General features: G+C 42.9%; 1 protein-coding gene across 1 annotated transcript in view; it reads right to left on the bottom strand.

The window, feature by feature from the left end:
- Positions 1-317: 317 nt before the first annotated feature.
- LOC118371139 (NUAK family SNF1-like kinase 1) overlaps positions 318-13,827 on the bottom strand; it is an 85,445-nt gene continuing 71,935 nt past the window's right edge. Inside the window, exons 5-7 of the mRNA XM_035756474.2 lie at positions 4,361-4,480; positions 3,983-4,115; positions 318-3,866 (exon numbers count right to left, since the gene is read on the bottom strand). Of these exons, the coding sequence (XP_035612367.1) occupies positions 2,632-3,866; positions 3,983-4,115; positions 4,361-4,480 (1,488 nt within the window). The 3' untranslated portion in view covers positions 318-2,631. The remainder of the gene's footprint in view (positions 3,867-3,982; positions 4,116-4,360; positions 4,481-13,827) is intronic.

Below are 13,827 nucleotides of genomic sequence, written 5' to 3'. Positions count from 1 at the left end.
TTTGAGTCAATTTGAGGTGTACCTGTGGATGTATTTCTGTGGATGTATATATACACTGAGATCATTAGACAGATCATGTGATACTGAGATTGCACACAGGTGGACATTATTTAAATAATTATGTGACTTCTGAAGGTAATTGGTTACACCAGATCTTATTTAGGGGCTTCATAGCAAAGGGGGTGAATACATATGCACACACCACTTTTCAAGTTTTTTTTTTTTTACAATTTTTTTAAAAAAGTAATTTTTTTCATACACTATTTTGTGTATATCCATTACATTAAATCCAAATAAAAATCAGTTTAAATTACAGGTTGTAGTGCAACAAAAGAGGAAAAACACCAAGGGGGTGAATACTTTTGCAAGGCACTGTACGTATCAAGTAGATAAACACACGGCTCCAAAGTTAATGGAAAAGATTCTTGACGATGATACTAAAGAGAGGGACAAATTACTCTCGCTGCATACAATCCATTATTCAGATGTTCTGTGTTGCTTAGCTGTTTGTTATTCTTACCCCCATTCTTGGGTAAATGTTAGTTTAGTTTTGCCTGAGCCATGACATCATCAAGTCTCCCTGAAAAGAATAGGATTAGCCATTTAAGTAACGCCATCCTTTTCTGATGTGGATAACAAAAACACTAGAGTCAACCTGAGATTAAAATGGCTGCCTTTGGGTCAGTCGTTTTGATGGCATGAGGTGACATGGTGAGGGTTTGGCTGGACTATGACCTAGATTCGCTCCATTGTGGTATGGACAGCATTTGCAACAGAGAGGCAAGGCATCAGTCATTTTGTGTTTGTGACTCCAGTCAGTAGAGTGCACTACTTCAGATGGTTTCTAATCATAGCAAATGAACAGAACATGGAAATGGACTTTGGAGTAAATATGTCTTTGTGTAGAGGGACAGAATGGGGTTTCTGCTATCGATCAAAAACAACCACTAGTGGCACATTATAAACACAACGCTCTGTTCTTCCTGATGTTCCCCTACTTATGATCAACCCAGGGAAAAGGCCTCTCCACTGCAGAGAACAGAGAAGTGTCTAAAAATGGATGTTCTGTTCGGTATTAGACAGGCGTTTTATAATCACTATCATGATTGTATTTTAAAAAGCTCCTATTTTTGTATCCAGCTTGTTTAATCTGTCATCTCCATTGGCTCACAATGTTTTCTCAGCATCTTATTTCTAGACCTCCAGACATCTGTGAAAGTGCCAGGGACACAAATCAGTCAAGTTATTAATACCTCAAACAATTCCTGCAATTTATGATAAATGAATGTGCTTTTTGGTCATTGCTCATTCTGAAGGAAGTGAGACAGCAGAAAACATTAGGCCTATTTCCAGAAAAAAAGTATTCATTTTCATAATTCCTTTTATTTGTTCTTTCACAGTACCAAAACGGTTGAACCAATCCAAAAACCAAAGCAATAATACTTTATGTAACTACCTCCTTGCCTCCCAGTCAAATGTAATCACATACCCTTACACTTTTCCAGCACACAGATCCCAGATTTAAAATCCTCAAAGTCTCATTCAATCTTCCAGTCTGTTTGATCATAAGATCACATTCCATGGTAAAATGCCATCAGTCAGCCTCTTGTGACCTCAGAGATATATATATATATATATCTGAAGGCTCATGCTGTCGGTGAAATCAGATGAAATAAGAGTAATATTACATGTCTTGTGGCACCATTTGGTTTCACCCCAGTCAAAGACATACACTGTACAGACATTTAGATCATTGTTTTAACCAAAGTGACTTAGAATGAACACATCAAATGGGTATATTATACAGTATATTTGGCCCTTGCAGGAATCAAACAACTCAAGTCTGATGCTACAAACAGCATGTTTGAATTAAAGGAACAATTTGAACTATGTCTTAACATTGCACATTAGCTTCGTGTCCACAGGATTCCATAGACAATTTATTTTTTACCCTTATCTTACCAGGTAAGTTGACTGAAAACACATTCTCATTTACAACAACGACCTGGGGAATAGTTACAGGGGAGAGGAGGGGGGATGAATGATCCAACTGGAAGTAGGGGATGATTAGATGGCCATGATGGTATGAGGGCCAGATTGGGAATGCCATGTGGTCTCCTGTACAGCGTTTTGTTAGTTCACATAGGAGTCCTTAAAGTCAGCGATGGCTTCATTCACACAGTTAAAGAGTCCAAAGGTGTTTTATCCCATCACTAGGACAGCAGTCTCAATCCATTCCAATCAGTAACTGATCTTGATGAAATGAACAATTTCTTGATGACTTTCCTTCAACATACGATCACTGCAGGTTGTATGACTAGGTGCTTCCGCTGAATTCTTTATTCTTATTTGTCATTTGGTTAGCAAAAACAAAGTCTGTCAGTAATGTGGGCCTATCAGACAGCACCAGTAACTGATATTACAAGAGTCCAGTCATCTCTTGGGTTTATCATATTGTGGGCACATTGTTCTACCCAGGCGTTAATGACGCATGCCAGATCTTACAACACCTGGATAGGTATTTTATGTATCAGCTACCCACATCATATGTTATAGCAATCTGGTACCCGACGGGACAGTCGATGATGTGGCACGCAACCATTGGTTGAGCAGGGGAACGCAACCTTTATCTTATCTTAGCATCTCCTGTCTCTCCTCCAATGACATCTCATCTTCCTCCTCTCTGCCCCGCCCTCTTCCTAATCCAATCCCGTCTGCCGCCCTTGCTACCGGGTCCTCGAGTTCCTCTTCTGAGCTGCAAGCACTGCATTGGGTGCCCCGGGAGAAGATCCTGCGGCGTGATTGGGCGCTGAGGTCCAGCAGGTCAAAAGAATCGGAGGAGAGGAGGCTGTCCTCACTCACCACGCTGGGGGGTCTGCTGCCCCCAGAGGCCTGATGGAGCTGGTGCAGTGCCTCAGGGAAATGGGCCAGAGCTGAGGATAAGGAGGGATGAAGGGCATCAGGGAGGTCCAGGCTGTGTGAGAACTTGCCGTTGCGCTTTAGAATGCCTTTCCTCCTTCTCACTGCTTCCGTCCGCATCGTTGGACTGTGCTCTGAGCTGGGAGAGCAGGGATCGTAAGAGCAGCACATATCTCCATCTACCCCTCTACCTCCTACTCCTGTGCCCGCTCCAGACATACCTCTCTCTGGGGATGAGCAGTACCCTGACTCACCACCATACAGGTTCTTTAGGATCCCCTTCTTGGGCATCTTGGAGGAGGAATGGGAGAACATAGAGGGGGCAGGCAGGCTTGTGGACAGACCATCACTGTGTGAGTGAGTGTGTGTGTGAGCTCTGTGGGGCTGGGGAGGCAGGTTGCAGGGCTTGGCGGAGGAGTTCTCCCCCATCACTCTAGGAGGGGGCAGGAAGGTTGAATCAAAGCTCCGCTGGGGTTTCAGAATCCCCTTTGGTTTCTTCCTCTCGACCTGGCCTATGGAGGAAGAGGAAATGGAGGCGGCAGTGGTGGTGGTGGTGTTGATGGCAGTTGTCGTACAAACTGGACTACATGCTCCCAGTGCATTCTGGGGAATAGTGTTCACCTTATGTGACTTCCTTAAACTTGACCTCTCCCCCCTCGACCTCCCCCCTCCCCCGCGATCAACCTTCAGGGGGAAGCTGAAGTAGAACGGGTGAGGGTGAGCGGAAGGGTCAGAGCTCGGGCAACTGGTTGCCGTGGCAACCCGGTTCTGCCAGTCGATGTAGCGGGCGAGCAGCGGGGAGGGGCAGTCCTGGTGGGGGGATGAGGGGCAGTCACATACACTGTCCTCATAGCCCCAGTTGACCCACCAGTGGTTAGCTATGTCCTCCACCGTGGCCCTCTCCTCTACACGCACCGTCAGCAGCCAGTCAATCAGGGCACAGGCGTCTGTGTGGAGGGGACAGACACAGGCAGGGCTCAGTACAATACGACGGTTTACAGGACAGTCATGGACTAACAGGTTTACAGTTCCTTGTGAGACTGCAGGTGATGTGTAGGCTTACCTGAGGGAGGGTTTGGTCTGCGGTAGCGTCCCTGGCTGATCTGCTCTGTGAGCGCTCTGTAGCTGGCCCCGTCAAACGGCATACTACCGTACACCAGCGCATACAGCAAGACTCCCATAGCCCAGCAGTCCACCTGACACAGACCCAGGAGAAACACAGGGAAACGGTGTAAGTGTGTGTGTGTGTGTGTGTGTGTGTGTGTGTGTGTGTGTGTGTGTGTGTGTGTGTGTGTGTGTGTGTGTGTGCGTGTGTGTGTGTGTGTGTGTTGTGTGTGTGTGTGTGTGTGTGTGTGTGTGTGTGTGTGTGTGTGTGTGTGTGTGTGTGTGTGTGTGTGTGTGTGTGTGTGTGTGTGTGTGTGTGTGTGTGTTGTCCTCTCACCTCTGGGCCATGATAGGGCAGTCCCTTGACTATCTCTGGGGAGGCGTAGAGAGGACTCCCACAGTACGTCTGGAGCAAATTGTCCTTCTTAAAGCGGTTGGACAGGCCAAAGTCAGCCAGCTACAGACACAGAGAGACAGAGAGAGAGAGGAGAGGAGAGAGAAAGAGGGAGAGAGAAGCATTTTAGGTTAGCTATTGAACAAAGAAATCTAATTTGAATATTTCTATAAAATAGTTTGACAGCTGTGACTGAAGTGACACGATATACTGAATGGATACTTAATGTCATGAGATAACATCAGGAACATATTGTACTGTAGACCCCAGGCCAGACTGCTGTCTGCTATTACGTGGAGTCAAGAAGCACACATAATGATAATGTAATGGGCTAATTAGTCTGTGATAAAGTAACACAGACACACACACACGTTACAAATTCCATCCCGGTGACTGTGCTGTCCCTGCGTTAACCTTGTGGTAGAACACAACAATCCATCACAACACTCCATTCAGTTATTTTCAAAGGGCCAGAAATAGACGTGCGGTCAGGTTTGGCCAACGCAAGCCAGAGGATAGAGAAGAGGGCCAAGAACAGCATCCAACAAACACTCATGTATCAGGACAGGCCATCAGAAGGGTGAGGGCCCAGGGGTGCCAGACTGTAGCCTGAGGACCAGGATCGTCATTGCGATATTGAGTGAATATTAACACACGCGCCCTAGTGGCACTGACAATAGAAAGACCTATTGCCTATCCTAGATCAAAATTACCCTTGACCTTACACACAATTACCTCCTCATGCACCTTCTGTTGTGTGTGTATGTACTGTTCAGATGTAGGATCTTTTTTAATTATTTTTGTTAACCAATCCACCGCCCCCCCTCTTCGGAGGACAAATATTTGAGTTTTTTTACAGATTTTTTGCTACATTTATAAACGTACATTTTATATTCATGGTACTTTTATATAAAGCAGTCACTTAACAGAAATACATGACCAAACATAAGCTCTTTAATCCCGCCCCTCAGTCACTCTCAGCCCATCCCACCTATCACCATAGACCTCAGCTCTTTAATCCTGCCCCTCAGTCACTCTCAGCCCATCCCACCTATCACCATAGACCTCAGCTCTTTAATCCCGCCCCTCAGTCACTCTCAGCCCATCCCACCTATCACCATAGACCTCAGCTCTTTAATCCCGCCCCTCAGTCACTCTCAGCCCATCCCACCTATCACCATAGACAACCCTCATTTGGTTTCCATGTGCCATATATTTTTCAATTGTACGGTGATGTTTTACAACATTTTTTAACCTTTAAAATCGTAAATTTTCAACAGATTGTGAGATATTACAAAAAAAGTTATTTATTGACTGACTATGGCTTTCCAAATCGCCCAACACTGGTATTTGTAGTGTTGGTTTGTTGTTTGTTTATAGTTTTGTATAATGTTGTGTTAGTGTATGTAAGTTGTTCTGTCTGAAACATTGTTCCCCCTGCTGCTATAGGATCAGGTCTCTCTTGAAAAAAATACGTTCTCTCAATGAGAAAAACCTGTATAAATAAAGGTTAAATAAATAAAATTGAAAGGTTCATTTTAAGTGAATGTTGGGATTTTGTAACCATTCCTGAACCTGTGACCAGAAACAAGCTACATCGGGGCAATACCAGAATAAATTATCTATTGATTCTGTCTCCGCAGCAAAATGTAGGATCTTAATGTAGGATCTTAATTGGAACTGTATGGTCGTAGCAAAATATTCCCGCTGTAACAGGATTTGAACATTTAGTCCATAATGTTGCTTGATCAGTGGTTAGGCTATTAGCTGGCCAAAAGTAGGGTACATGAGAAGTGCAATACTGTTAATATAGTGTTAGTGTGGGTTTTCAGTGCATTTATGTAAATCATGAAGCTCGTCTATTTTTCCTGATCAAATTAAGATCCTACATCTCTACATGTGTGTTTATAAACATATATTACAGTTGATTTATATCATAATTGGGGAAGTGTGTGTGTTCTACCTGGCTCCAGCACGAGTCAGGCGGACGGAGTTAAGCCTGCATGCCATTCCTGTTCTCATTTTGTTCCTCTAGTTCTTAGAAGAGGCATTCTTTTGCCTTGACACACAAACACACACACCGCCTCTCTCCATATCTCCTCTGCCCACACGTGCCTGAGGATTAGCTGAACTATTATCAGAGGCTTGTAAGGTATGCAAGCTACCTGCAGCATCTCCCCTCATACTGTACACCTATCACTATAGAGAAACTGGGCCAGTGGGAAACTATTAGTGGTGTAAAGTACTGAAGTAAATACACTTTCAAGTGCTACTTAAGTCCTTTTTGGGGGTTTCTGTACTTTACTATTACATTTATTTTTACAACTTTTACTTTTACTCCATTACATTCCTAAAGATAATAATATACTTTTTACTCCATTAATTTTCCCTGACACTCAAAAGTACTTGTTACATTTTGAATGCTTAACAGGACAGGAAAATGGAGAGGAAAACAACAATCAGTCGAATATTGCACAAATCTGGCCTTTATGGAAGAGTGGCAAGAAAAAATACATTTCATAAAGATATCCATAAAAAGTGTTGTTTAAAGTTTGCCACAAGCCACCTGGGAGACACACCAAACATGTGGAAGAAGGTGCTCTGGTCAGATGAAACCAAAATCGAACTTTTTGGTAACAATGCAAAACGCTATGTTTGGCGTAAAAGCAACACAGCTCATCACCCTGAACACACCATCCCCACTGTCAAACATGGTGGTGGCAGCATCATGGTTTGGGCCTGCTTTTCTTCAGCAGGGACAGGGAAGATGGTTAAAATTGATGGGAAGATGGATGGAGCCAAATACAGGACCATTCTGTAAGAAAACCTTATGGAGTCTGCAAAAGACCTGAGACTGGGACAGAGATTTGTCTTCCAACAAGACAATGATCCAAAACATAAAGCAAAATCTACAATGGAATGGTTCAAAAATAAACATATCCAGGTGTTAGAATGGCCAAGTCAAAGTCCAGACCTGAATCCAATCGAGAATCTGTGGAAAGAACTGAAAACTGCTGTTCACAAATGCTCTCCATCCAACCTCACTGAGCTCGAGCTGTTTTGCAAGGAGGAATGGGAAAAAATGTCAGTCTCTCGATGTGCAAAACTGACAGAGACATACCCCAAGCGACTTACAGCTGTAATCGCAGCAAACAAAGTATTAACTTAAGGGGGCTGAATAATTTTGCACGCCCAATTTTTCAGTTTTTGATTTGTTAAAAAAGTTTGAAATATCCAATAAATGTCGTTCCACTTCATGATTGTGTCCCACTTGTTGTTGATTCTTCACAAAAAAATACAGTTTTATATCTTTGTTTGAAGCCTGAAATGTGGCAAAAGGTCGCAAAGTTCAAGGGGGCCGAATACTTTCGCAAGGCACTGTAATTGTACTTTTGATACATAAGTATATTTTTTGCAATTACATTTACTTTGGATACATAAGTATATTTAAAACCAAATACTTTGACTTTTACTGAAGTAATATTTTACTGGGTGACTCACCTTTTACTTGAGTAACTTTCTATGAAGGCATCTTTACTTTTACTCTAGTATGACAATTGGGTACTTTTTCCACCACTGACTATTATAGGTGCTTACAGGTTGTCAAAACAGTATCATCATAATATTAGGCCCAACCAAAATCATTTGCAAGTCAGATACTATCTTTAGATGGAAATAATTCTCAAATGTTCTGTTTTACAACCAGGTTGTCATGCCATCAGCAGAGGGATATAACATAACATCAGCTGAAGACACATTTCCAGAAATGTTCACTTTACCTACCCATAAAAGTATCTGGTTGGCATGGTGAAATGAAGTAAAGTCAATCAAAATGGTCAAAACTAATCCTAATGTTTTTACAAGAACAATTGTTCCCTGACATACTATGGAACGCCATTTGGGTCTTTGCGCGTCAAAAAAGATACACGTCAAATAACACTATTTGGCGCTTCAAATAACAATATGAAAATGATATGCAAGGGTTGGCCAATTAAGTGATAATGCCCGAGAACCCAGTGTTTAAAGGATATATTGGCACGAGTGTTGGTAGGCCCGAGACGAAGTTGATGAATTTATTCATACCATTTCATCCTTCCACAAGATATAGTCCTGACACAAATCTAGGGCTACCCAAGCCGGCTGCTGGTTCGTTCTATCGTTTAGGTTGCTAGAGACGCTACCCAGTCATTCAGTCTTTGTTCTGTATCTATGGATCAGACCCAGTCATTCCTTCTAAATGTTGCATTGCCATACTGGCTGGCAACGTACTTATCCCTTGCTTGCTAGCTAGCTAACTATGGCTTTTACACTCACACCAAACAGTGCAGCCAAAATAACAACAGTAGCTGCATTTGCATTTGTTTATGGTGTTTTCTAGGTACATGTAAACTCAGCCAAAAAATAAACATCCCTTTTTCAGGGCCCTGTCTTTCAAAGACAATTCGTAAAAATCCAAATAACTTCACAGATCTTCATTGTAAAGGGTTTAAACACTGTTTCCCATGTTTGTTCAATGAACCATAAACAATTAATGAACATGCACCTGTGGAATTGTCGTTAAGACACTAACAGCTTACAGACGGTAGGCAATTAAGGTCACAGTTATGAAAACTTAGGACACTAAAGAGGCCTTTCTACTGACTCTGAAAAACACCAAAAGAAAGATGCCCAGGGTCCCTGCTCATCTGTGTGAACGTGCCTTAGGCATGCTGCAAGGAGGCATGAGGACTGCAGATGAGGCCACGGCAATAAATTGCAATGTCCGTATTGTGAGACGCCTCAGACAGAGCCACAGGGAGACTGGACGGACAGCTGATCGCCCTCGTAGTGGCAGACCACATGTAGCAACACCTGCACAGGATCGGTACATCCGAACATCACATCTGATGGACAGGTACAGGATGGCAACAACAACTGCCCGAGTTACACCAGGGACGCACAATCCCTCCATCTGTGCTCAGACTGTCCGCAATAGGCTGAGAGAGGCTGGACTGAGGGCTTGTAGGCCTGTTGATTTCACCAGAAATCACTGGCAACAACGTCGCCTATGGGCACAAACCCACCGTCGCTGGACCAGACAGGACTGGCAAAAAGTTCTCTTCACTGACGAGTCACAGTTTTGTCTCCCCAGGGGTGAGGGTCGGATTCGCGTTTATCGTTGAAGGAATGAGCGTTACACCGAGGCCTGTACTCTGGAGCGGGATCGATTTGGAGGTAGAGGGTCCATCATGGTCTGGGGCGGTGTGTCACAGCATCATTGGACTGCAGGCAATCTCAACGTTGTGCGTTACAGGAAAGACATCCTCATCCCTCATTTGGTATCCTTCCTGCAGGCTCATCCTAACATGACCCTCCAGCATGACAATGCCACCAGCCATACTGCTCGTTCTGTGCGTGATTTCCTGCAAAACAGGAATGTCAGTGTTCTGCCATGGCCAGCGAAGAGCCCGGATCTCAATACCATTGAGCAGGTCTGGGTGAGGGTGAGGGCTAGGGCACGTTCCCACCAGAAATGTCCAGGGACTTGCAGGTGCCTTGGTGGAAGAGTGGGGTAACATCTCATAGCAAGACGTGGCAAATCTGGTGCAGTCCATGAGGAGGAGATGCACTGCAGTACTTAATGCAGCTGGTGGCCACACCAGATACTGACTGTTACTTTTGATTTTGACCCTCCCTTTGTTCAGGGACACATTATTTAATTTCTGTTAGTCACATGCCTGTGGAACTTGTTCAGTTTATGTCTCAGTTGTTGAATCTTATGTTCATACAAAGATTTACACATGTTAAGTTTGTTGAAAGTAAAGGATGTTGACAGTGAGAGGACGTTTATTTTTTTGCTGAGTTTATTTGGAAACATCCATAACAATGAGCTAATGAGGCGAGATTTCGCATGGCATAGAAAATGTGCTCACTCGTCAGGACACTTCTTTATAGGAGCTAGCCAACAACAAAGCTAACACAATCACTTCAAACGGATGCAGGAAAGACTGCAAACTAGCTGTACTTCGTTTTAACTTTTTTTTATTCGAATTGACATGTTCCTATATATCCTAGAAAATTATGCCAGCTGAATCATGATTTCGACTGGCTGAGAAGCACTGCCTGCTTCGTCCCAACCGCTGCATGTTCATTACTATGGCACAGCTGGAGATTGAATTTGAATATTTAAACAATGTTGCAAATGTCGGAGACAGACAGCAAGGTTTATACAAATCTCCGATGTTGAAAACTAAATGTTAGTCCAAAAGAAATGTGAGACAATGTCTAGGTGCTTTCTGTAGTGGAGATCAAGTTCATAACTTGACAACACAGTGGATTGCGCAGTCAGATGAAACAGAGTAAATAGACATTAACATCATAGATTTAGCAGGTGGTAACTTGTGGAAAAGACGCCAGCTGGAATGCGGTTTTAACCAATTAACATTCAGAATTAGATTTTGGATTGGATCTTTGGACACAAAGTGTTAACTAACCTCCAGACGAGCTTCAATGAAATACAACTCTCCTTCCGTGGCCTCCAACTGCTCTTAAATGCAAGTAAAACTAAATGCAAGCTCTTCAACCGATCGCTGCCTGCACCTGCCCGCCCGTCCAGCATCACTACTCGGTTCTGACTCAGAGTATGAAGACAACTACAAATACAGTTGAAGTTGGAAGTTTACATACACCTTAGCCAGATACATTTAAACTCAGTTTTTCACAATTCCTGTCATTTAATCCTAGTATAAATTCACTGTTTTAGGTCAGTTAGGATCAACACTTCATTTCAAGAATGTGAAATGTTAGAATAATAGTAGAGAGAAGATATATTTCAGCTTTTATTTATTTCATCACATTCCCAGTGAGTATGAAGTTAAAATACATTAAATTAGTATTTGGTAGCGTTGCATTTAAACTGTTTAACTTGGGTCAAACGTTTCTGGTAGCCTTCCAGAAGCTTCCCAGAATAAGTTGGGTGAATTGTGGCCCATTCCTCCTGAAGGAGCTGGTGTAACTGAGTCAAGTTTGTAGGCCTCCTTGCTCACACATGCCTTTTCAGTTCTGCCCACAAATGTTCTATAGGATTGAGGTCAGGGCTTTGTGATGGCCACTCAAACACCTTGACTTTGTTGTCCTTAAACCATTTTGCCACAACTTTGGAAGTATGCTTGGGGTCATTGTCCATTTGGAAGACCCATTTGCGACCAAGCTTTAACTTCCTGACTGTGGTCTTGAGATGTTGCTTCAGTATATCCACATAATTTTCCTTGCTAATGATGCCATCTATTTTGTGAAGTGCACCAGTCCCTCCTGCAGGAAAGCACTCCCACAACATGATGCTACCACCCCTGTGCTTTACGGTTGAGATGGTGTTCTTGGGCTTGCAAGCCTCCCCCTTTTTCCTCACAACATAACGATGGTCATTATGGCCAAACAGTCCTATTTTTCTTTCATCAGACCAGAGGACATTTCTCAAAAAAGTACACATTTTTTTTCCCATGTGCAGTTGCGAACCGTAGTTTGGCTTTTTTATGGCTGTTTTGGAGCAGTGGCTTCTTCCTTGCTGAGCGGCCTTTCAGGTTAAGTCGATATAGGACTCGTTTTACTGTGGATTTTGATACTTTTGTACCTATTTCCTCCAGCATCTTCACAAGGTCCTTTGCTGTTGTTCTGGGATTGATTTGCACTTTTCGCACCAAAATACATTAATCTCTAGGAGACAGAACGCGTCTCCTTCCTGTGCGGTATGGCGGCTGCGTGGTCCCATGCTATTTATACTTGCATACTGTTGTTTGTACAGATGAACGTGGTACCTTCAGGCATTTGGAAATTGCTCCCAAGGATGAACCAGACTTGTGGAGGTCTACAAATGTTTTTCTGAGGTCCAACCTAAGTGTATGTAAACGTATGACTTCAACTGTACCTAGGTGTCTGGTTAGACTGTAAACTCTCCTTCCAGACTCACATTAAGCATCTCCAATCCAAAATTAAATCTAGAATCGGCCTATTCGCAACAAAGCATCCTTCACTCATGCTGCCAAACATACCCTCGTAAAACTGACCATCCTACCGATCCTTGACTTCGGCGATGTCATTAAAAAAATAGCCTCCAACACTCTACTCAACAAATTGGATGCAGTCTATCACAGTGCCATCCGTTTTGTCACCAAAGCCCTATATACAGTACTACCCACCACTGCGACCTGTATGCTGTCGTTGGCTGGCCCTCGCGTCATACTCGTGGCCAAACCCACTGGCTCCAGGTCATATACAAGTCTTTGCTAGGTAAAGCCCTGCCTTTCCTTCCAGTTCTCTGCTGCCAACGACTGGAACGAACTGCAAAAATCACTGAAGCTGGAGACTCATTATCTCCCTCACTAACTTTAAGCACCAGTTCACAGATCACTGCACCTGTACATAGCCCATCTGTAAATAGCCCATCCAACTACCTTATCCTCATACTGTATTTATTTATCTTGCCCCTTTGCACCCCAGTATCTCTACTTGCACATTCATCTTCTGCACATCTATCACTCCAGTGTTTAATTGCTATATTGTATTTACTTCGCCACCATGGCATATTTATTGCCTTTACTTCCCTTATCTTACCTCATTTGCACACAATGTATATAGACTTTGTTTCTACTGTATTATTGACTGTATGTTTGTTTTACTCCATGTGTAACTCTGTGTTGTTGTATGTGTCAAACTGCTTGGCTTTCTCTTGACCAGGTCGCAGTTGTAAATGAGAACTTGCTCTCAACTAGCCTACCTGGTTAAATAAAGGTTAAATAAAAAAAAAAATAAAACAATTAGGCACTAAGGCCCGAGGGGGTGTGGTAAATGGCCAATATCCCAGGGCTATGGGCTGTTCTTATCCACAACGCAACGCGGAGTGCCTAAACACAGCCCTAAGCCGTGGTTTATTGGCCACACATCACAAACCCCCGAGGTGGCTTACTGCTATTGTAAACTGGTTACCAACGTAATTAGAGCAGTACAAATAAATGTTTTATCATACTGATATAACACTGCTGTCAGCCGTGTTCGAACCACCCAGTTGATAATTGTGATTATAAACCTTGTGGAACGAGCCCTGAATGAGAGTTTGAAAGTTTATGGCATTTAGTTTATTTTTAGCTGCACATCAACATTTAAGCATTTATCTACTTACTGTCTATTCATTGTTAGTATATCCATATTGTCTGTTAATGTAAACGTAATGATCATTCATCTGAAATGTAATGAATGATATAGTCCACATTGTTGTTGGTCTTGGTGTTTTATGGTTTAGTTGTTTTTCAGAAACACTTTACTGACACTTCACTAATAACCAATATCCTTTGCTGATAGTGACTGATGTTGACTGAAGTACTGCTGCCATATTGCAGCAAACTCATCGAAATCTGATCATTTGTTATTAAACATAG

Source organism: Oncorhynchus keta, chromosome 27 (assembly GCF_023373465.1).
Source record: "Oncorhynchus keta strain PuntledgeMale-10-30-2019 chromosome 27, Oket_V2, whole genome shotgun sequence".
Lineage (NCBI taxonomy): Eukaryota > Metazoa > Chordata > Actinopteri > Salmoniformes > Salmonidae > Oncorhynchus > Oncorhynchus keta.
The sequence above is the reverse complement of the archived record's forward strand: the minus strand, read 5'-3'. Positions and strand labels throughout refer to the sequence as shown.